At 28.7% G+C, this 26,342-nt stretch overlaps 1 protein-coding gene across 1 annotated transcript; it reads left to right on the forward strand.

The window, feature by feature from the left end:
• Nucleotides 1-2,424: 2,424 nt before the first annotated feature.
• Nucleotides 2,425-25,599, forward strand: LOC114126901 (uncharacterized). Its single transcript, XM_027990945.2, has 6 exons — nt 2,425-2,835; nt 7,016-7,478; nt 10,011-10,119; nt 23,263-23,595; nt 23,667-23,935; nt 24,319-25,599. Exons 2-6 carry the CDS (start codon nt 7,027-7,029, stop codon nt 24,806-24,808), a joined length of 1,653 nt encoding a protein of 550 aa, XP_027846746.2. The 5' UTR covers nt 2,425-2,835; nt 7,016-7,026; the 3' UTR covers nt 24,809-25,599.
• Nucleotides 25,600-26,342: the final 743 nt, after the last annotated feature.

Raw genomic sequence — 26,342 nt, forward strand, 5'->3', positions numbered from 1 at the left:
TTCCATACCTTAAGCACATTTAAGAAGTGAATTTCGAAGCTTAGTCACTTCGAGCACTCTTGTGACTAATATGATTTAATGGACATTGCGCTACAATTGAAAAACAGTAAAAATGTAGGTTTATATACGAACATATTATGATACCTGGCAATTTCAGGATTACCGTTATTTATCAATATTTATTTTAAAATAATAAAAAAACATTGTACAATCATCCTAGTAATTTTTTTTTGTTACATCCTACAATTTCTAGTGGCTGAAAAAGTAAATCGTGAAAATTTAAATACACCCAATATCTATAAAATATATAATATTATGTATGTAACTATTTGTAGTTGAGCAAAGAACTATTTTTCCTTTTGTAATTTTAATGCAAATACCATCAATGTAATTTGTAAAATACTGGCATTAGTTAGGAAAAAAAACAATAAGTACCTGCTTTAATTTTCACCATTAAAATATTATTAAAGTGACTAACATTTAAGAACGCTACTATTAGATTGAGAGTATCGTTTCATACATTATCAATAAATGCAATCATATGACACATATTTATCTAACTATTTAGTATTTTATCAAAGATATATGCAGTGTTGTCAAAGTTAATATACTTTGTAAATTGAATTTATTATAATATAATGGTGAGAAAAAAAGGTACAAGATAAGTTAGAGACAAAGAAAAATTTTGAATAACTTATATCATATTAATATGTGTTATATGAGCATAATGTCAGTTTTAAATTCTCATTTGTTCTTTGTCTTACATTTTTAACATTTTAAACAATTCTTTTCAAAAGAAAATATGTAAAAAAAAAAGTATTGAATTGTTTAATGTTAAAACTTTTTGCTAATATGCATAAGAATATTACAAAAATAAATTATTAACATAAATAAAAGACATAAACATTTTAATATTTTATAAAAGGACATTAGTATAATAAAATAGAAAATTTAATAATTTATGCATTTTATAGTATAAAATGTTGTTATATACTCATCATACTTCTTTTAAACTTACAAAAGTATGTAGTAAGTTATATTATAATAGCATTCATTGTTGCATATTATTAAAAATAAATAAATTAGGTAATTATTTTCAAAATAACAACAATTTCCATTAAAAATGTACATAATACACTAACAATAGTTATTGAAAAAAACATATCGAATTAAGATTTGACGAGCTTGATATAAAAAAATAAAAAGAAACAATAATATTTAATTCATTTTCAAAGATAAAAGTTGAAAAAATATTATAAATATTGAAATAAAATACCATTTACTTCAATGTAGCTGATGATGTAGAGATTTTTATAAACATTAGAAATCAGTAAAAAGAACTATAATAATAACATTAGACAAAAAAATGTAATAATGATTTCCTTTAACCATGAGGAGATAATATTATTCAATAATTTATAAATTTAGATAAATTTATAAAAAAAAAAATATAGATGATAATAATAGGGACAATGAAAAAAACCAATGAAACGGTGATGTGGATAAGGGCCCAATAAGAAATATAAATTTAAAATTTTTACGTGTTTATACATGTACATTCATTAGCCATTACATTAGATCATATATGTGAAATTAAGAATAAGAAAACACGGGAGTAAAAACAGTTTTGAAAACCTGGTAACCAGAAAAAAATTGAAACCGTTTTCAAACCCAAAACCCGACACCCGAAAAAAATCAAAACCGTTTTCAGACTTGAAATCCGAAACCCGAAAAAAATTGGAACCGTCTTCAGACCGAAACCTGAAAAGTCTCATTCTTAAAATACTTAATACATATTTTTTACATATTTAATTTGTTTATGATACAAAAAAAATAAATAAATGCTTATTAAATATGGAATTATTAAAAATTCCCATTTTCCCTCCCCTTTCTGGCCTTTCTTTGTATTCCCTATTTTCTTTTAAAGTATTGGAAAATTCTTACTTTTTATCTATATAATTTACCAAGAATATTCTCTTTGCCATCATCAAAAACCACGAGGTATATATGTCGAAATAATACAGACGTTAATACCATGAACACTCTCTAGTGTTCATGATTCATACGAAAGAGGTCGACGGGATTTCACGTCCGTCCGCACCGTTTCGTTTGCCACGAAGCTTTTTCGGCGTATTGTCGTCGCCGGACAAATGGTCGCGAGGCAACACAACTTACGCACACGAACGCAATAGTACGATTATACGAACTACGAACAGTACGACGATCCGCGCTATCATGATGCGTTTCGTTATCAGACATTCCCGTCAACCACGGCCTCGGTTATATTGATAGCCATGGTAGCCGTGCCATCAACTACTCGGCGCAGCGCTATCGTCGCCGATAGTTGCACTTTTCAGTTCACGAGGCTCAGAAAAAAAACAAACGGGACTTCAGAAAGTACAATCCGAAAAGGCGAAACCGTTAAAAAAATATGAATAGACAAACGAGTCAATGTGTGCGTTTAGGAGTTTTGTAAAAGGCGACGTCGTAATGTCGTATCAGGATTTTTTTTTGGCTCGCGATTATCGTAAAAAAAATCGATCATTTCGCACGTTTACGTAAAAACAATCGCCACAGCCGCAATTGTTTGGACCCGTGTCGAGCGCCCGTGCGCGCCGTCGTGTCCGTGCACTGTGCAGTTGCGATTCGATTCTGCTAGTCGCGTCGTCGTCGTCAGGTCGTCTACGCCATCCGATATGTACGGGACCAGTGATAAATGATAATAATTTTACACGTCCGCCGTGCGAATCCGTGACATCGTCGAATAGTTGTGCGCGCATCGTGGTGACCGCAGCGATCGATTGCCTAGAAACAAGAGTTTTCGCACGTTTGATGGTGAGTTTTTATTTGATTATCTAAGCATGGATGAGAATATGAGATGCTTTATGTATTACCTATTAATACCTATACAATTATTATGTCTTGTTCGTTTGTTGTCCCGCACCCTAATCGATTCAGATATCGGTCATTACGCACGTCCTCTGATCAGTGGTGCGGATTTGCCAAATCGTTCAACCACAATATACGATTAAAAAAGATAATGTTATGGGTTTTTTTTTATTCATCGAAATTAATAAAATGTTGGAGAGACCAAGACCAAGTACCTACCTGTATAGTTTTCAATCTCGCTGTTCAAACCCAGTCTACCGTAGGGTAAAATAGTAAGGAATATATAATTCGTAATCAGAAAATGTTTGCGCTCTGATGCCAATAACAGTTACCTAGATGGCTAGATGTAAAGCTGTTGTTTTGCCAAACGCGTTCTCAACAATTTTTCATCCAAATTTTCACTACTCTTTAACACTGCGTTCGTCCATTATATATTTCACTTAGCACATAAACAAAGCAAACAAAAAATAGGTACTATGTCACTCTAAAATTAAATATAATAATTAGTTTGTTACTCAGCGAGTCACCTCGGTAACCTATCTTATCTACTACAGAAATAAAATTGACCATTTGCATTCTTAAATCAAAATTAAATTAAAACATAATTCAAAATTAATGATTTTAGAATATAGTTGTAATGATTAATTTTCCCCATTAAATAATAATTAGTAGGTATATAGAATGCCTATGTTAATTAATTTTTTTAGTGGGAACATTGCTAACCTAAGTAGCTATAAATGTTTTAAACAAAAATTATAAATTGGATTGGCCAGTCAGAAAATATTCTATTTTTTCTATAAAATATGATAGGTACTTTATTTACTTATTATTACAACTATTTATTCATTTTCATAAATTTTAAATATTAAACTAGGTAGGTACCTAATTTAATAAAAGCATTATCTTTTTTCTAGTGAAATTTTGTTGTTCAGATCCATAAAATGTAATAGTATTTATAATTAGTAAGTTATTGGTATGTGATAATTATTTAATGATAAAGATTACCTATTAGTTATATAAAAAGTTAGGTATATATTATTAATCCAAACTAAAGAAAAATCATTTACACAATTTTAGTACTTTTTCATTTTTTTTCCCCGGATGTAAACCATTATTAAATAGTTTGCACAAACTATTAAAATTAAATTTATATTTTATACATCTTACTGATTATCAGTTTACTTAAAGTTTGCACAATTAGATAGATAGGTACTTAAGTAATTGTTTTGTATATTTTTTATTTATTGTATTAATTTAATCCAATAAATCCCTGGTTAATTTCAGAAAAAAACTAAGTAAACAAACAGCATCATAATGGTTAATGTACAATCTAGATGAAATTTCTGATTAATGTATTTTCAATATCATACACTTTTTGACCAGTTTTATTATCAGAAAAATAGAAATAAATATCAGTGGAAAATCCTTAATAAAATTCTAAAATCAATTCACTATTTTAAGAAGAAAAAATCAAGTTGTTACACATAATTAAAATTAAAATAACATTGCATTAGGTAAAATCAATAATTAAATAAGTATTAGGTAATACCTCGGGTAATACTTAAAATTCTTTTCTCAAACCAAATGGTTTAAAAAAACAAAAGAATAAAAAAGTTCAACTTTAGGTAGGTAAATCATTTTTTACTTTTTGTAAACAATGTAAACTAAGTAATTAATAACTTTATATGACACTCTAGCCTAGGTATTGGCATTTAACAATGTCAAAATATAAAAACATTTACCAACTTGAAAAGTATTAGAATATTTTACAAGCAAGTAGGTGGTATAATGTATTTTTCAAAAACTGTGACGTAACATTAAAATTGATAGACCCATTTTCTTGTTTTAATAGCATTTTCAAGATTAAAGTTCCTAATTCTGGAAATAAAATACAAATCATAATATTATAATTTATTAAGATCTTATCATTATATTTAATTGAAAATTTAGTAAGTACCTAGTATATTAAACTGTTGAAAGTATTATATACCTAGTAGAAAATTGATTAACCGTCAGCGTGAGAACTGGGACTGAGATGGTTAACTGAAATTTTGCAATAATCATATAGATTTATAATTACAATTTTTTATTTTATCATTAAATACCTATGATTAATGGCCAATAATAAACTCTAATAAGCTTATTACTACTCGGCCTATTAGCTACAGTACATCCTGTTGAGATACAAACACTATAGAACCCTATCTAAAAACATGTTTTGATCCATCCTAGTACTTTTATATATCTAATAATTTACAGGCAATTGATCATATAATTACAATTTTTGAATGCACATAATTTTTCAAATTTTCCAACCACGTTTTGCCAGTTGCATTTGTACATTTTATGACTATGATGCATAACGTAGAGTGATGGTTAATCAACTCTATTATTCTAAGTTTTTACCAATGCACTAGTTATACACAACAAATATTTAAGACAGTTTATTTGTATCCTCCATCAATTTTTTCCCAAAAATAAAATTCTGGTTTGATATTTGACCAATTTAGATAACAAATATAATACTATTTTATACTTCAATACTTAATGTATAATATTGGATCACAATATAATGAAAACCACATGTACTGTAAAATCTGACTGTTTATTATCTAATACAAGGGTTTTGTTTTCCCGCTGACCACGTGCCTTGACTTTATTTAAGGCCTGCAAACATATTTTAAGTGTAACATGTATATTTATGTGTTTTAATTTATTTTTAGTTTAAATTTTTTTATTACAAAATAAATGTGACCCACAATATTTTTTAAAAATAATTGATGGCTCGTTTTCTAAAAAAAGTAAACTACTGTAATAATATAATTATTACCTATCAATTATTATGAGGTAGCTACATTTACCTGAGCATTTACCAGATAAATAATTTATCCAGTTTCACCCTGATTAATGATTATCAAATTTAAATAGTTAGTTTAATCTTATACTCTATATCTATATGTAGAACTTTATTAAATAGGTAAATGATAGTTATGAGTATTGTGGCAAAATTGTATTTTTCTGAACTCTAATCGACTATAATATATAGGTATATTAATAAGTATCAAACAGTCAACTCAGTACATCTGTATGATTACTAGTATAAGTTTTTATCCCTGTTTTTATGCCTGCATAAATATAGAAATTATCATAATAGGTCCTAGTAAATATATTATTTTCTATGTAAGAATTTAATTTTAATAGATACTTATTAAATATTTAAGTGTTTTTGCACCTGATTAATTTAAACAATAAATATATGTGTAACAATACAATAAAAAAAGAAGATATTAGTTATTTATACTTAAAATAATTAGAAGGTCACTAAAAAAAAATTGAGAAATAAACTAAATAAGATACTATTTCATGATAGGTATTTGTTTTTTTTTATATATATGTGTAAGCATTGAACAAACAATTTTAGCATACCTGTCATAACTATAAGTTTGTGAAATTGAATAATTAGCTTTATTATATTTTATTGATAATAATGTAGCTAATGTTTTCAATAACAAATAAATTGAAAATATTGAATACCTATTTCTATCTGGGTAGGTATATATTTCAGACCTTGAGACATTATCTATATCATTAATGATGATGCTTCATGATTCATACCTGAGCTTAAACTTAACATTCTAAAACTCAAATATAGGTGATAAATTATTGTAGGTATTTAAACAAAATTGTAAAATTAATTGCTTATTCAAGGTATTCTTTCACTTGTTTTATAATAGGTATTGACTGGTTATTAAATAACAGCCCTGTGGGTTTATGTATTAATCTGAATGACCTAATTTTAAAACAAAATTGATAGCTATAATTTATAATTTTTATGATTTAATTAATTGCGAGATCAATTGAAAAATAAAATTACCATAATACTTTATACCTTCCTGTACTAGTTGTACCTTACTAGATAGTTTAGAAATATATTTTCAGAGATACTTTCCGATTTATTCTAGTTTGAACTTATTCAATTAGAATTATGTGTAAACTTGTTGCTTGTAATATTTACCTATACCCTTGCCTATACCTAAGTAAAAATTAGGTAAAAATAAACTATGATCTCTTATGATTATTTTAGTGTACTATTTAACTTTATTTTTACTTTTATTTTATGTTTTAGTGTCCTTCCATATGAGTTGCAAACGAGACACCATGGCTGATATAATGGTACATTCGGCTGATAACTCGCCTCGGCGTGAGGTGTATCGATGTGGAATGCTCTCACCAGTTCTTGGTCCACGTAGTAGTTTTCGTATGAATAGTGAACTTAAGCATAGCCGTAGTGATGATCTAATATTACAAGGTGCTCCTTATACTCCACCTGATATGCAGCATGGTATTAGTGATGCTGCATTTCAAATTCAAAAAGATGCATGTGTGGTGTATGATGATGAAGTTAATGATCATAGAATATCTGTGGCTTGTTATGAATCCCCTATTGTCCCAGAGTCAAATCCAACACCACTATTGAAGTTAACAGGAGATTTTTCATCAGAGGGTGCTAATAAAAGATGTAGTGTAATTGATCGCATTGATCCAGAAGATAGCATTGGTGACATCATATCTCAAAATGATTTTTACAGGTAATAAATGAAAATGTACATATTATGTTAAATATTAATATAACTTATTTTGTCATTTTTATTTACAATAAATAAATTTTTTTATGTATTTTCTTTTATAACCGTTATGACTTTTGCCAAACACAATAAATTTGAGATATTAATGGTTTATATCAAATCTTGGTATAGTATTTTTTAATTTTATACCTATGGCATTTACTTTAATACATTACACCTAATTCCAATAAGATGTAATATGTATTTCAATATTTTCATAGCATATTTTTAACAATTGTGCAAAATAAATAAACGATTTATTATACTTTATTATTATTATTTGACTACATGAGCATTATCCTTGAGCATAATGACGTACATGTTTATAACCTCAGGGTTTTAATGTCTAACTAACTTTACCAGTTTCATGGTAAAGAAGGTATGCTTAAACTAATTTTTAATGTTCAAAAATCTGTAAATAAAATATTTATCTTTAGATTTGAATTTGATAAATTAATAACAATCTTTTATTTTATTTACTACAATTTACAAACATAGAAATGTACATCATTGTAAAATCAATATATTCTTTGTTCAGATCAGAATCTAAAATATTAGTTATAATAGGTACCAACCTATTGGTTTTCATCCAATTAAATACATTTTTAAATTTGTTGTAATAAATTATAGGTTCCTACTTAATATTATTATGTACCTGTAATGATGTGATGTATACCTGTATTTATAATTATGCAGTTATAACAATAATTGCTGTATTATTTCCATTTCCCAAAGTAAATATTAAGTATATATTTGCTTATATTGCTATTTGGTAATTGAATTTTAAAATGATTAAATATTTAAATAAGATTATTTTTATCTGTGTGGATCTTTTGGTTGAATAAATTATTACACAAGAGGTATAATAAAATTAATGACTATTGTGTGACTGAGCTGATATATTGTCATAAATATTTACCACTTTATTGTGTTAAATTACTATGAATTCCATGACAATAGCCATGCACATACTAAATTACTAAATTAGTGATAAAAACCAAGAAATACTGAAAATACAATTTTAAATTCAATATTTAATATGAATTTGAAACTTAAATGTGCCTTCTATATTATATATTTATATTGATTATCTGTGACTATAATTATAATACGCTGTAGTTATCCATAATTTAAAAAATAAGGTTCTTCATTATTTTAATTACCTTTATGAGTAATTTTAATTTAAGTTTATTCTACCTGTATATTCTTGTAAGCTATAAAATATTAAAGAAATATAGATATATGCAGGTTAAATTGTCTAATTTTTTTCTTTTATTTGATTATAAATGTATAACTATGTATAACAGAAAATTAAAACTTTTATTATTCTATGAAATAATAATAGCTTCTTCTATACATATATATTTCTCATGTAAGACTTTATTCAATGACGATTATAACTTTTAATTTTTGTATTTTAGAATAAAAAAGTACTAAATGTAAATTATGATTTAGTATTTTTAGCTTAATTATTTAGTCTTATTTTTGTTTATGTTAATTACTTATAAGACAAATATCGAATGAATGAATTATTTTATAATTTTTATACGTAATAAAAGTATAAAACTATAATAGTAGGTAGGTACTCAATTCATAATAGACATTATAGTATAATATGAATAATGTTCTTAGTACTTTGCGAATGGATTAATCTACTTATATGTAATATGTATGTATGATTTTTTTTATTAAAAACCGTTATACATTTATACAATATATCTAATTATCAAACTGTAATGCTGAAAGGTGAAAATTGTTACAAGACATGCGGTTTTGCTCTGTCGAGTTCATTCATGTTGTATATTTACGAGATATCAAATCACAAGGTTAATTCGATAAAATTTCCGGTAGCTAAATTCTCAAGAAATTCTATCTAATTATTTCTAAGAAACGTAATTTAAAGTAGTATTGTAGTTTCAAATTTTATTTTTAATAAAAATTTCTAGCTAACAATTTTAAATGCATATGAGTAGTACATTATACTGAGATTAAATAATTGGATAGTGGATACTGAGTGTATTTACTGTGTATCAAACAAAAATTGTAATAAAAACATGTATTATGGTTTAAAATTGTTTTTCAAAATTATTATTAAGTTACATTTAAACTTGAAAAAGTTTAATTTATATTTTATTGCTTTAAATTTAATTATTTCATTTTGCATTGAATATTTACCTATAATATCTTGAAAGTTGAAGTAAACTAATGATAATCCTGATGATAAACTATCTTGATTTGAAAAATCAAATATTCAAATATCTTCAAAACTATATAGATGTATAATGGTTGAGCATAATAAAATTAGTATACAATTATAAGTTAAATTCATTTCGTTAACATTTAATCAATAACTCGTAAAATTAAAACAGACAATAATTATTTAATGTACCTCGTGCTCTGTAATATATTATTTATAAATATTATTTTTAATAAACGTTCATTTTTATGATAAATAACTAATAAATATTTTTAATTCGTGTTTATGTTTTATTTCAGATTTGTGTTGTTCAAACGTCACTACGAAAAATATCTGGACATATCGCGGAAATATGAAGAAGCTCGAAGCTTGGCATACTATTTGGAAGAAAAATATCATGAAATCAAGGTGAGTTTTTCTTTTCCCATATGTAACCATTGTTTAAAAGTTAAAAATCATACGGAACGGATGTATAGGTATAGGTCGATATACTCGTACACATTATATATTGTTTTATCCGATATTCCGTAGCTATTAGCACTTTCACTATTCATGCAATGTTCGTTTTGTGCGACAACACCCACATTAATATAAAACCGCGCATTTGGAGGCCAAAGATGATTCTTATATTTGATTAAACTAAGCCTAAACACTAACTACAGAGTGGTGGGTACTGGGTTTCGATGACACTAATGTCTAATACTGTATTTAGGTCATCGGCTATAATTACACACATAAGCAAAACAGGAGAAAGCATAGTACAACATTATAATATAATCATATTATGATATCTTTAAGTGGTTTTCAATATACTAGGCGTTTCTTCTAATTGTAGATATTAACACTAGGACCAAAAAATTTTGATCGCTCAAATACTGATTACCGTCGAAGCGAAGGAAAACTGATTTAATATCCTCTTCGTATAAAATATGACTGATATTGAAGGCAGGTCTTATAGTGTTTGATACAATTAAACTGTTTGTAATTAAATAATTCGCAACTAAATACAAGAAACACTAATAATAACTAACAACCTCGTGGTTTATTAAAAAAAAAAAATGTATCATTACGCTCATATAATAATCGGCGAAGGCAAGTAGTAATTGTAATTGTTGTCCACTTGTTATATAACTGCGAACGTGAAGTGAGAGTTGTTCGTGTAGGCACCTACTACCTCTACCATTATCCATCAGGAAATCCTATCGATACGATTTTCGTACTCGACTGTATTATGATTATATGGGTATGGTGTTTGCTGACCTATTCTCCCTAATAATTTGTAACATTTGTAATATACTATTATACAATATCGTTGGTTAAAAAATAAAGATAAGTATTTTTTAATAAATAACTAATATAACACATGAATCACCTTGATGCATACGTTTCCAAGGCAAAAACAACGATTGTCGAATCCGTTACGGGTCTAAGGGAACTAACTGTAGTGAGCGCGAAAAGAAATAATATTATAACCAGCGACGCGTAATGCAGCGGTGAGGCCGTTGTGGTGTATACTCTGCCTTTAGGCCGTGTACTGACACGATGGTTTTGCCGAGAAATCGACGTCTCGCGTGACCCACATTCAACGTCTAAAGAGACTGACGTCTCTGGATTCGCGTATATGAAATGGATACCGTATCGGGAAATGATCGGTAGTGACACTGGCTAGGATTCGTCTCATATATATACAAGTGTAAAAAGTTGGTTAGAGATCTTATTTGTATTTTATGTACCAAGTTACTTAGCACAAAGAAAGTATTAAATGTGGCTATGAATAATCTATAAAATACAATGTAACGTGAATTCAATTTTATATATTGAGTATATTTGTCAAATATATTAAAACCTACGTTCTCATTGAGCTTGGTTTTTGAAGTTCGGGTCTGGTCATTTTGTGTAATTCCATATTTACGTTTTCTTATACAGTTATAAATGTAACGAACGAAATCATTTGGTTTCTGACGTTCCCGAATTAAATTAAATTAATTTAAAAGCTAAAATAAAAATTATTTGTTTTGTCTGCAAAACTACAGCGGTACGGGTTCTAGGAATACATTACGAAGTCTATATTAGTATTCTTAATTATTTGTTCTATAATAATTATTTCCTACTATAAAATGAAAAGATATTTTTGTTATCAACCTGATAAACAAAGTGACATACGTATACGAAGAAATATATTATAAATAATAATAAACATTTTCCTAGACGCCACTCCCAATATTACACAAATACAATGCTTATTAAACTCGTTATTAAATTAAATTAACAAATTTAAAATAATTCTTTTAAAATACTTATTAATTAGGTGCCTTATGGCTTATTTATTTTCAAATTGTGTAAAATGATTATTTTAGGTTTACAAAATTAATAGCTCAAATAGATATAAATGATATAATCTACACAAGTGTAGATTACACAAATATAAAAATAGATTGTTACAATAATTTGAATGTACTAAAATAGATGTTAAATGACCGAATTTGAATATTGTGCCTACAAAATATGAATGATATAATGTGTTTCTAAATATGTCGTATATTTACTATACGATTATATCGACTGGTATACGTTTTAAGACGTGTTGAATGGGTATTAACTACCTATTAATGTTTTTGTCTTATGTATAATGTGTTATTATTTGGTCAACGTTCATTAGTTTTTATTTTCAAATATTTTTTAATGAAAATAAATAAATATTCTCAATTCCCAGATTAAAATTATTTCTGTTATACATATACAAATTACATTTACATAAAAGGGGTCCCATGGCTCTTATTCCTCTTAAAAATATTTCCATAATATTAAAGTTTGTGATGTGTATTTGAAACGAAGTAGATGGTGCTCCACCCGAATTGAACGGAAAAACATACACAATACACATGCGGGAAGTCGGACTAAAGCTATCATTTATCTTTTAGCTAGGGTGGGCCGTTCTGTTTTTAGTGCGTAGTTTCTTATATTACAATAAATGAAACATGTACATTGGACATGCTCAACAAATAAAAAAAGGAAAGTATAAAAATACAGTAGGCTACAACACCCAAAATGCGAGTCTATAAATTGCCTACGAATACGACTCTAACATTTAAACAAAAGGTTAATTAATTAATTAATTAAAAAATTAGTTTTAAAATTATTATTATTATGATTAATCATAGAATTGTAGCATTTGTTATGCTATTTTTTTTGTCTAGGGTTTTAGGGTCTGGTGAAATAAATGTTTGTATAATTTTCTCAAGATACGTGAGTCCTCCTTCGGTGGACTCAATAGGTATGTGTATCGTTTGTTTCGTTGCGGCCTTCGTCTTTCCATCCCTATAAAAAAAAAAAAAAAAACATTTAATATTAGATTTTCTCGTATTTTACTAATTTAAAAACGGAGAGGTTCAACCGGGGAGGCAATTTATTTTACTATAAATACAGAGGGAGAAAAGAAAACAGGTTTTTGCTATGTGTGTACGTTTAAGTAGTTTAAATAAAGGGTTTTAAATTATTACGTCGTTGCTTATATTTGGTGTCACCTTGTACGTTTGATTCGAATCTGAAATCGATTAATTTATGATCGTTGAGGACTAAGGTACTATATTTCGCATTTCTATCTACCGTTGATAACAAAACTAAAAACGGTTAATTCGAGGTCTTTTTGTTACTTAATCAAAAGTAGATGTATATGGATTGAAAAGTACATAATATACGACAATAATTAAAACACCCTTAAATGTTTGTGCAACTGCTACGGGCCTGGAAGTTTGTCTTACAGACGTATGAAATACATTTTCAGTTGTGACTTACCAGAATCCGTTGCGATTTATGATCTTCCAAATAAATAAATAAATAAATAAATAGTACTTATTATTTATTGATAACGATAAATACGATAAATATAATACTATTAAATTAAGATGGCATTCACTATTTTCGTATACATATTTTTTGCCTTTGTATTATCGATTTCGATATTATCTTCTTCAATCTATAACATAAGAATAGTTATTAATTATTATTATTTTCACTCGAAAACTTCTATGAAACTTACTATAATGTAACAGGATTTGTTCATGTCCATTTATATTTAACGACTAACTAAATAATTGAATTGAATTGCTATTTAGAACACCCTAGTTCTCCAATCTGTCACGTTAGCCGATGCACTTGTATATTCAAATAAGCAGTGGGGTTATTTATGTAATAAATGCTCCTTCACCCACCCACGCTATCCATTCGAATATATAAATTTTTTAGAAATATACCCATTAATCAACTATGTGACATAATATAAGTTTATAATAAATAATTGCTTCAAAATATAATCTATTATTAATAAAATTAATTCATTAGTATTTAACATAATTTAGTAGGTATATAGTTGAAATTTATGCATATATATATAATTATTGTACATGTTCAACAAATAAATCGATTTTTATTTTGGGTGGCTCTGGATATAGTCACTATATTATAGTGCTACAATATTTCGTGTTTGACAGTCGATCGAATTTTTATAACTTAATTAATATAAATAAAATGTCAAAAGAAATTTATGATTCTTAAATGTTTAATCTTATTACGTTTATTTTCAACAAAATGTTAAAAATATTATTGTTGATTTATAGTACCTATCTTTAATAACATACTGTCTACCAAGTTTTTATTTAAAAAATGTATTATCGATTAATGATTTTATGTTTAAACGTGTTTAAATTATAAGAAGTATATTTTTATAAACATATAACTATAGCGTACATTTTGTATTTAGTTTTAAAATGTTATTTAAACGTTCTCTAGACTTATTCGTTTATTTTCATAATACTTATTAATTCTTATTTATTTTTATTGCTTAATATAGGTATTGCATTTGAATGCAATTTATAGTTTATATTTTTAATTAATTAAATGAAATCTATCAATGAATTAAATAATTTATGAATACATCTAACGACTATAACAATGTCTAGTTATCTAAATATTGTAAAATGAATTTGGGCTATCATAATTTATAAATATATAATAATATAAAATCTGGTCATATATTATCTAAATGTCATTAGTTTATATTTATAATAAATTATTATAGTGTTAAAACTTAAAATACTTAAAATACTATTAGTTATTACCTCTTGTATTTAAACCCTTATGTATAATATATTAATTATAAGTTTTTTCTACCTGTTCTATCCGCGACTTAGATATTCTATCTATAACTTACAACCACGGATATTTAAATACAAGCCCATAGTTTATTTATTTATTTATTAAAAGTTCTATTTCAAGAAATATACAATAAACATATTTCACAAATAGACAATTAAAAATTAAAAGAAAAAGTTCAATTCATTTGATTTGATATAGAACGGCGGTTCTTAAACTGTACTCCGCAAGACTAATCTAGGGGTATATCTTGGCATATATTGTGATGAATTAAGTACAGATATTATTATTCGTTTAATCATTACATTTATATTGTGTAAAGTTTGTATATTAGCGATATTATTTTTTTATGAGTTGTAAAATTGATATTGAACCGTTAATTTAGAATAATTGGGTATAAACAGAAATTAATGTATGTTGTCATATACATTAAATTTATAATAATTGTTACTATCTATTTAAATGATTATTATTTATTAGTTATTACAATTATTTAATTGTAAACCAATTTTTTAATTTATATTTAAAACGTGAATAATTTGAACAAATTAATAATCCTTGTGTAGTCACATTATTTAGAGACCTTAAACCAATTTGTATGAAAGACGTTGAAACTTTTTTGGTGCTATCGAGTATCGAATGGTATTTCAAGATTACTTTTCTGAAGTTATTAAATAAATTAATAAATAAATTATTTTTATAAAACAAAGCATTTTACTTTAGTTATTTATTAATTTATGATTTATTGAATCTTGGTTTTAATAATATTTTGAAAAATATTCATCTTTAAGTTTTCACATTCCCGTCTATTTAAGTATATATTATGTCTATAATTTTATATTATGAAATAAATACACGAACATTTTCTTGTAGTTAAAAATATAAAGAACACGAAAAGTAAATGTTTATTCATAATTTTATTGAAAATTATTAATTATTAATAATTTATTTAAGAGGTCGTCGTACCCGCATGTGTTGTCTCCGTCTTACACACGTATGATACAGCAAATTTACGTTCACCAGTTTCAAAAGTATGCTGTTAGTTTTGATATTAGAGTGAATTGATCCATTATATAATTTAAAGGTAAGATTATTATCTAGGGCCCAAAATTGTAAAATCAATACATTCTCAATCCAATATTATAATAGGTAAATAATTATTATTAACATTGCTATCGGAGACATTTTACATTTAATCCATTTATTTTGTATCACGGTGAAACGTGGACGAACTGTGGTCAACGATAATAAGTAATGAGTAACGGCGTACATATTGATATTTTTGTTGAATAATAAATCGTGTATAGATAAAAAATCCCATTGAGATGTTTCAGAATGTATATGTCGTGAATACACTTAAGTTAAATTATTCAAATATTCGGTGTGCATCCGTAACGGGAAATCGTGTAGGTACTTCCGTTTCTTCAAACACCCATATGATAATCAGTATGCGATATTACAATATTATACGAACAATAGACAAGCACAAGATGATTCGGTCTTTAAACAAAATGAAAGCATTTAAACATAAGATAAATATAATGTTTGTAGTTCAGTACTAAATACGGTATCGTGGTATTATATTATAAAATAATATACTTATACTCGTATAAGTTCTAGTAGGCAGTAGCAGTATTAATTATGAGTTGTGATTGTATCTAGTGTCTAAATACTCTAAATGATAGTATTGTATGGTTTTAAGCTTGGAAGTGTGTTTACTGATTTCTATTATAACTATTTTTAAATAATATACTCGAGGACATTATTAAATCGTTCTCCTCATTTTAACAAAAATTTCATACGTAATAATATGTATACAAAAATAATTGACAATAGTGTATTTCGACTGTGCACGCTACGTAAATATTGTCTACATTATACATCAATTACGTCATTCGAACACTTGTATCTATGTGTTAGTAACTTATAAGTTATAAGCTTTATTACGTTACTGCAAAAGTTATTGTATTATTAGCGTCAATTGTATTTTTTTGTCACGATTCTGAAAGAATTTTTATGAAGTGTAAATCCGTTAATTTCATTTTTACCAATGCTAACAAAATGTGCCCAAATTGTCATCTAATTTTTTTTTTAAATTTCTGCCTTTTAAGGTCAAAATAAAAACAATGCATAATATTAGGTATCTTAAAATCTCATTAATATAATATAGTTGTTTGTTTTGTATAAAACGTTCTACCTCTATCTTATGCACGTTTATGGAAATGTATGCTGGTAAACGTGGTTGAAGAGCGCGGTCAGCCAAGACTCCGTAATATTTATTATATTTATATATATATTAGCATATAACACGCAGTTATTGTTTGTTATACAACAATATATTGTATATTGTGCAAAACATGTTATATCTTTATACATTTATACCGATGACAGGACTAATCTCATAGGCAGTTTTCAATTTTGCCACTATTTTCTTATGCTAGAAAGTACTAGATTATCAGAGGAATAAATAAAAATTGGTAAACGAAAAAAAAATTCTGGAAATACATAAGAATTGAGAATCATATTTTCATTATATCGTGAATCATGATGCATTATAATTTATAATATTACCATTGTATAAATTATATTTTGACGACTGTTTTGTATGAAATAGTAAGGGCTCATCGAGAGTTAAAATAACTAAAACAAACTACATTAATTAAATTTGTTTTTGTCTTACCTAGTTTATGTTGCGTGCAATTATGTGTATAAACAAAGCAGCTATAGAAAATTTAAATTAATATGTAGTTACCTATATTTTATAACGAGTGTAAGTTCCCTGTTTACCTTCTGGGCGAATATGATGTTTATAATAAATAGCCCTTCTATTTATTTTGACATTAGTACAATATTCTATTCTTATTTTGAGTTTTGGTATAAGCGTTAAAACATTAATTTTCTGTCTGTTTACGTCGTAAATTAATTTTAAGTTAAGTCACCTATTAAAAACAAATATTATATACCCACCATGAAAAATAATTTACAGTGCGCTGCATGAAAAAATGATATGTAAAACATTATAATGTTTTTGACATTGTACATTAAACACGTTTTAATATTTTTCACCTAGCTACCAGTGTGACGTAGTGGAAATGTATATATTTATATATTATACATAATACCTATCTATACCGGACATAATTGCAATAACGTGTTTACCAAGGTCACAGAATAATATATAATTTGAATCCGTTGTACCCGGTACGCCGATGTTACCGCAAATTCGTATACACAAACACGGGTATTGTCTGTATTATACACTTATCTATATATATTATATTATATTTTATTATAGGTAATAATAATAATAATAATAATAATGCGATTTTGCAATTCGCGTCCTTTCGCGAAAAGGACACGCATAGCGCTGCCGCCGCGGCGACCTGCGTGTTGCGTGCATTGTGTATGTGTATTAGAAAGTCATAATAACAAAAAAATATATACATAATATATATATTTGAAAAAAAAGAAGAAGAAACGATATAATAAAACTGTCTAATCGTCGTTAGCGCTGACATCATGATATATCATATATATTGCACGCATTGATGTAACGTTAAAAGTATATGGACAAGGTGCACATAAAACAGAAAGTAGGTAGGTCCTATACACACATATTATGTAGAGAATATTCAGTAAAAAACAAAACTTTTTGGTTTTATTGTATGTCTCACCTGGCCCGTCTTTATGCGTTTATAATAATGATATCTTCGCGTCATGCGTGAGTGCCTAGCGATTTTCACATCCTATTTGACAATATACCTACGACGTTACGCTTTTGTATAAAACAATACACATAATATACATCTATGCAACTGGCCCTCAGATGGCTTTCGAGTACATGAATCAAAAATAATTGCATTTCGTTTCTTTGTTTATTTATATTATATTACATTTGTATATTACTTGCTCATGATATTATATTCTTCGCCTTGCACAGTTCATAATCAAATGTACTTATTAAAGTAATAATTATAATAACACTATCAGTTAAAAATAATTATCTTAAAGAAAAATTCTAAATAAAATATAATATGAAGAGTACTTAATTATTATACATATCATACTCCTATGAAACGCATAGTAATCTTTATCCCGACTTATTTCTAATTTTTTTTAAATTTTTCGTGTTAAATTGCTACGTTTTTTTATTATTATTGTATTATTTTTATCCACGAAGAAACGTATGCGGTATAAATGTTTAATCACACATTATACATATACCGATGTTTATTGCGATAATTAAATACGTACCTACTCTTGTTTGATAGAATGCAATGCAAATTGCTATTTTTCAAAGCGGGGTGTTTTTGCGTTGGGGACAGCGTAACTGTGCCGTCCAAATCGAAACGTATGGTCACGTTAGTTATAATATATAATATATTGTTATATTTATAGGTAGGTAGGTTAAATTCCATTTCATAAATAATATTACGCTTTTCTAATGTATACCTATTCAGGTATATGTATAAGTATGATAATAATAATAATATCATATGAAAACAACCGCTTTTATTGTCGAGATGAAACAATGAACGACTAAAATCCAGGGAACTGGGCCGCCCAGAGTTCGATACACTTTGTGCTAGCGTCGTCTAGACGTGTACATGACCCGGAAACTCGCGCGCCTACGGACACCACAGCCACAGTCTACGACCGCCTTTGCGAAGTGTGTGGGAAATTCTCGTTTTCTTTTCCGAGATCGTATAAGTACGCACACGTGCAAGTAATTTCCCTTTCGTATAATTTGCGCATTTATTATTAAAAATAAAAAGTATTTACTATAATTTATAATATTATGTACCTACATTAAGACAAGTATTAACACGTTTTAAAATATGAAAATTAATTTATGAAACACTAGCGTGTCTAACCTTATAACTATTATGATGTTGTGATACATATTATCGTAGAGATATGAGAGAACAAAAAAAAAATTCTATCGATACGACCGTACGCCACGATAACTATAATATCTGATTACACGGTACCGATACCCAATACGGCGACTTCTCCGGTTACGACGTCACATCGTGTGTGTGTTTAGAAGTCAAAGAAAAACTCGCTCACGTTTCGTAGCCATCCAACCAATCACCTAAGTCTGTATCATAATATCGTAAAGACTATTGAAATAAAACCTATATAACAATCTGCAGCTCTAATCGTCATGACGTGTGTGCGAAAAACCCAAAAACTTAATGATTAAAATGTGTATTCTAAATCGATAAAATTAGGTTTAAGTTTTATAAACATTATTGAAATGCGTTATAGAACAAATTCGATAATTGTATGTTATTTATTTTTTTTGTGTTATAAATTTTAATGTACTAAAGTTCACGCGACGACGGCCACGATTCGTAACGGTTCTAAACTAGTCTTGGCAATGCGCGATTTGGCTAAGTCAAAATTTAATTTAATATGGAACACAAGAAACGTTTGGCAGGCAGGCGCTCTCTTTAATGCCACACGTGTGTAAATAGACATTTTGTGGGAGTGCAGTTTGAATTTATAAGTCACAAGTATAATTATTTGTGTTAGGTTAAACGCGTTTAGAGTTGTTCTAGTAATCAATAAAATGATCAATTCAGCAGTGTGTACGTCACGCACGATTTTGATTTACGTATTAATTCAGGTTTAAAAAAAAAATATTACATAAACATCTTGTATTTGCTTTTTATTTACTTTTTAATTTCGTAGTCTTGCATATGGTTGCACGCGCAGGAAATGAAAAACTGTCATTAATTTTTATTAACACGCCAAAACCACAAAGTCATCAATCATCATCTACATTGACCTACTTGCCTGTTTTTTTCAAAATTGAATATTCCCAATAAAACCAGTTGCAGGTTACTCCACATAAGGGTCCTATATCAGGTACTGAATTCTTAGTAATATGAAAGGGCTACTTGCTACAAAATATACTCTAAAAATACGTATTTCGCAGCAGTTCGTGTTCAACATACATTTCCGTTCCGATTAGACGTCTGAACACACTGCATAATATATAGAGGATTCCATTGTTATAAGTTAAAACATATACGTAAATACCTATTATAATGTATCAATTTTATCGCAAACGAAATTTCCAATTTGCTTTTATTTCGATGTACCGATAAAACTTTAATTCATATATATACTGAATACTCGTATATAGAGTATAGTTTATACTGTCGATTCAATCGTTTATTACAGTTTTTATACTCATTAGTGCAAAGTACAATATAGTGACACCAGGGATACACATGCAGTAAATTATATAAGTAGCTTGTTTATCTCCGTTTAGTCTATTCTCAACGGGCAATTTTATTAATTGTGAGTAACGAGATGAAAAAAGTCTCCATCTCTTTTTTCGTATTCGTCTCGTATTTCATATGTAGTATACTTTATCGTGCAACCTACGACGGTATACGTAGGCGTTAGGTGGGTTATAAACTTATAACACTTGTCAGCTACGTATGATATTCGCAAAGAGGATAAAATATTTAGTATATTGAATGACAGGTCGTGGTGTTCAACGAAGCGTGTATAATATTATAATATATTGACTCGAGTTAGCGGTGTCGCGGATTTGCTTGCGGTAAATACGAACCCGTATTTCATTGATTTTTTTTTTATTTCCATTTAGGTCTTTGCTGTCGTTTAATTGCAGTAAAAGCTAATAAGTCGTTGGCGCTCGAAGTTAAAAAAAAAAAATGCAATTATATTCTATAGAAAACATGTTCGTATGCGTGCGTTCTTTTTAAACACTGACAGTCACACTGCAGATTTATACATTATAAACTTCTATATTATGTTCTATATTTTCAGCAATGAAAGCTTTTTACAATAATAATTATAGACCGCGTTATTCTTCTTTATATCAACATAATATAATGATATACAATATAATATAGTCATGTAATACTGACTTCCTGAAAACGGTTATATTTGTAAGACATGTTTGTACTTCGTGCGTTGTCTTCTTTTCTATGTACTATAGTATACCTGTATACACTTTTCGAATTGAGATTCAAAATTGCATTTCTTTTCCTATATTGCTGTACGCGCAGGAGAAAGGTATATCATCAATGATGTATCACGGTATTTTTAATTCGAAAATTATAAAGCTAATCAAACGAGTTTGAGAACTTATCCTTATAACGCAATAATGATTTTCCTATGTAGGCACTTAATATACGCGTTCATACATATTTTATTACATATAAACATTGTATTACATATATAGGTAATTTAAATGTTATGATTTTGATTCATTTACCTACCTACTTATTACTTAAGTTATATCACCATCGCAAAAATGTTACATATAAGTAATATAAGTAGGTTAGTCTCATAAACTATGTTAATATAGCCTTCAGCGTGATGGTATAATAGTATATTATGTATGCGTAAAACGGTTATGCGCAGTGTATGAATAAACCGTTTGTGGTCATTGAAGTAAACATAGGTACATATATTACCGCATTAAGATCTCGAGGGTATGACGTTCAAACGATTTAAGTATCGTTTGGCAGATAACAGAATTTCGAAAATTGCTTTAAAAAGAATAATAAAAAATTGTTGCACTGGCGAGGTCGAAAGTTGTATTCGGTTTACTGTGTACAATAGTATAGCATGAAAAATCTCGACATATATAGAGATTCGACCTGACACGATGACGATATTGGTAGCCGCTATAACGGTACACTGTCATCGGATGGTGAGAGCAATTGTGTTGCAATTCGGAAATCGTCTGATATATAATTTCTCTGTATATATACAGAGTGTAACAGGATTAGCTGACGAATGTAATAACTTTTATTCCAATAAATACTTTTACATTTTTTAAATAAATAACTTAAAAGTATATCATAGTATAATACCTAAATTGAATTTATATATATATATATTTATTCAAAAAATCAATAAGAATAACACTTTTTACGTAGGTACCTAGTAAGTTCTGTCAGTTCTCTTTCAGTTACACTCTGTATATACGATTTAAAACGAAATGATGATAACTATACGGTCTACTACAACAATACGTTTATAATAATTTTTATTATAAAAGAACGAAACCAATCGAAATCGTCTCGTAGTTAAATCGATAGAATAGGTCTACGACGCTGGTTTTGTACACTAAAGACACGAATACGTGACGTATATAATATGATTATAAACCCGATATCGTTATTTATATTGTTATGCGGTGCGTGGAAAGTGGTGGGTAGCGTTGCGCCGCTGGACTCCGTGCTCGTTGTTGACCTGATTTATTGTATGTATAGTTCTGATGAACTATAAGCACACACTGGGGGGAGGGTAAAAATGGATATTGAGAGTATTTTAATAATATTCTATATGTGTATGTGTGTATATATATTATATATAACTTATGCGATGTTTTTTCGCTTTGTCTTGCAGGCAGAACGTGACAGTTTGATCGACACGCACCACGAGCTAGAGAAACAGCTGGTGACCCGGGACTTGGAACTGCACGAAAAAGAAGAAGAACTATTTTTGCAGCTGGAAAAAGTGATTCGACTAGAAGAGGATTGCGAGAAAGTACGCAATGAAAAAGACAAAATGGTCAAGTGGAAGGATCGTCTGGAGCGCGAGAAAAACGAAGCGTACAGACAGCTGCGGCTCCAGGCAGAATCATCGGAAATCACTAGGCGCAATTTGGAAAAAGCGCGTTTGGACGCGTATAGACAGTTTTCAGAGATCGCAGCCGAAAAAGACACCCTTGAAAAAGAGGTATAACAACTATATTATTTGCAGAAAAGTTTGACATTTGTTTATTGTATTTTTTTGATTTTTTATATTAGAACTCGAGGCTTAAAGAAGTATTGGAGGATCTCGGACGGAAAGCCGACTTGTACCACACCAACAGCAGACAGGCCAGCCAAAAGGCCAAACGCGTATCTGGTCTGGAACGCGAAGTAAACGAACTAAAGTTGATGGCAAAACAATCAGCCACTCTGAACAGTCAGCTGCAAAAAGGTATGAAACACTTGGCTACGTGCAGACGTAAGAAGTGTTCCGTTTGCTCTTATACTAGAGCCACCTTTGGAGAGTACTCGTCGAGTAGACACGGGTAAGTCATACAAACGTCAAGATAAATTAGATAATTGAATTTCGACACGTAAATTCGTTATTTTTCAATCTTATTAACTTATTAGGTACTTATACCTATACGAAGTACACGATTGTTTATTTAATGTTCGATACAAATATCGTCGATTACATAATAAAAACTGATGATTTTATTAAATCTATATTTTTACTTTTAAATATTCAATAATTAATTAATCTACGCGTTCATATCAAAACATTTTCTTTCTTTTTTTTGTCCATAGATCGCTGTGATCTGATTTTTTATATTATAATTTATAATTAATCACCTAAGCCAGAAAAACATCTGCGAGCATCTATATATTATAATGTTAATATTTTTTTATTGTCTGTTAAACCCTGCAGAGAGAAGACTTCGAGATTCATCGGAGGTTGTTTCCCGCTCGACGAGCTTCGTCGTTCCTCCGATCGGATGTCCGCGTCTGACATCGAACTGGAGTGCGCAAAGCTCGCCGAACGCTTGTCTGCGTGCTCGTTCCCGCACACGCCGCCGTCGACCCCCGAACGATCGGTTGCCAGTGGATCGCTATCCCGGTTCGTATCGTACATCGACGACGCGTTCTCTTCGGCCAGCGATGATGAAGACGTCTGCGGTGACATCGGAGGCCGACCAGCCAAATGCACCGGAAGCGGAAGCCGCCGTCAGTTCTCTTCCGATTCTGGAATCTCGTCATCGTCCGCCACGCCGACCGACCCGAACAAGATGACTCCGGCTTGTAGCAGTCATCGCCCTTCGTCATCCACGTCATTCAACCGCTCCGCCAAGTGGACCTCTTCATTCAGAAAGCTTATCAGACGTGTGTCTTCCAAGAAGCCCGTCGACGAATCTCAGTAAAAAGAATAATAATGTAATATGTACACGCAACCAGAGAGGTTTGGAAAAGTTTTCCGTCAAAAGTGTTATTTACATCATCACGTGTATTGTTATTTTTTTTTAATTTTAGTTTGTTTATAATATTATTATTATTATTATTAATTTCGGGGAAGTTATTACTGTCGATATACTTTACTAGTGTATCAAATATCTCGTTTATTTTTACTGGGGGGAGGGGGGTTGATAGAAAGACGTGCCTGTACTCACGAAAACTGTTTTTGTGAAATTTTATCGACGCCGTCGCTGTTCACTCAGTGATTGTTTGCGCTTTTTACACAAAATCTGTCTTCATGGATATTATATAATATTGTGTAGGTAGACTAGCTGATAGGTTACGTAGGAGGTAGGTTCTGAAGTCTTGATTTTTCGTGTGATGTACCTACCTTCGTTTTAATATCATACTTATCACTCGCTATTTTTATTGTTTTTATTACGATTTTTAATTTTATTTTTAACTTACAATAATTGCAGTATTAATATATTTACTTTATCATATCGTTATTATTCAAGAAAACTTATCATTCCTATTTAACGATATTATGTTATTCCTATGTATCTTTAATAATAAATAATGAATTCTTCAAATTTTTTTATTTATCAATTCTATACGCTTACTTGTTATTTAACAATATTTTATTTATGGAAGTGTTGCATTTATATTAGCTTACGATAATCTATTAAGACAATGTTTGTATGCTGACGGGGATCAGGAGTATAACGAATGTTTATTAAAAAAGACATTAAAATAAGTATTATTAGTTTATTGATGATCCTATATACACCCACGATGTAAATGGTTAATTTAATAATTAATATTATATTTTACTATAGATTGTTTTGTTTTTTTTTTTAGACCAATAACGTTGTTTGCCTTAGGCGCTTTACTTTTAAAAAATAAAAAAATTTTACTGTCTTCGAAATATATATACCTACTAAATATTATTGTAATTTAATAATGTTTAGTTTTCTTTTTTATCGTGTAAACAAAAAAATATTGCTAATGTGTTGTATACTTTATTTGTTCGTTGTATAATTAAATTTAATATGAATATATCAAACAGATTTGAAAGCAAAATAAGACTGTTATGTTGTTTCTTACATTCGCGTATGTACTACAAACTTTGAACTTGAAGCTGGTGAATTCAAGATCTCTTGTTTGTAGGTATGTACACACTTAGAATTCCTAAAAGTGTAATATATTGAAAATATGTATTCATGGGTGACTGTAGTGATTATTGCGAAACCACCGACGGCAACGGAGCGTAGTTTTCGGAACAAATATTTCGAACAGTTACACACTTAAAACTGCTGAAAATACCAAATCGGTTATATTATTGTGATGGTGTGCAACTTTTCAAGTATCAATTACGATACACAACACATATCGAACAGCCAACGGTCGTGATATAAACGAAAAGAGTCATCCAGTTTGTGGTGTGGTAAGTAACGATGATGATATAAATTAACAATAATTGTCTGTGCTGATTGTTTTTGT

This window comes from Aphis gossypii, chromosome 1 (assembly GCF_020184175.1).
Source record: "Aphis gossypii isolate Hap1 chromosome 1, ASM2018417v2, whole genome shotgun sequence".
Taxonomy (NCBI): domain Eukaryota; kingdom Metazoa; phylum Arthropoda; class Insecta; order Hemiptera; family Aphididae; genus Aphis; species Aphis gossypii.

Bases quoted from the DNA above. Each gene is read 5' to 3' on its own strand.
- LOC114126901 (XM_027990945.2), top strand. From the start codon at position 7,027: ATGAGTTGCAAACGAGACACCATGGCTGATATAATGGTACATTCGGCT. The intron at 10,120-23,262 runs GTGAGTTTTTCT...TTTGTCTTGCAG, and splicing joins AAAAATATCATGAAATCAAG to GCAGAACGTGACAGTTTGAT. The intron at 23,936-24,318 runs GTAAGTCATACA...TAAACCCTGCAG, and splicing joins TACTCGTCGAGTAGACACGG to AGAGAAGACTTCGAGATTCA.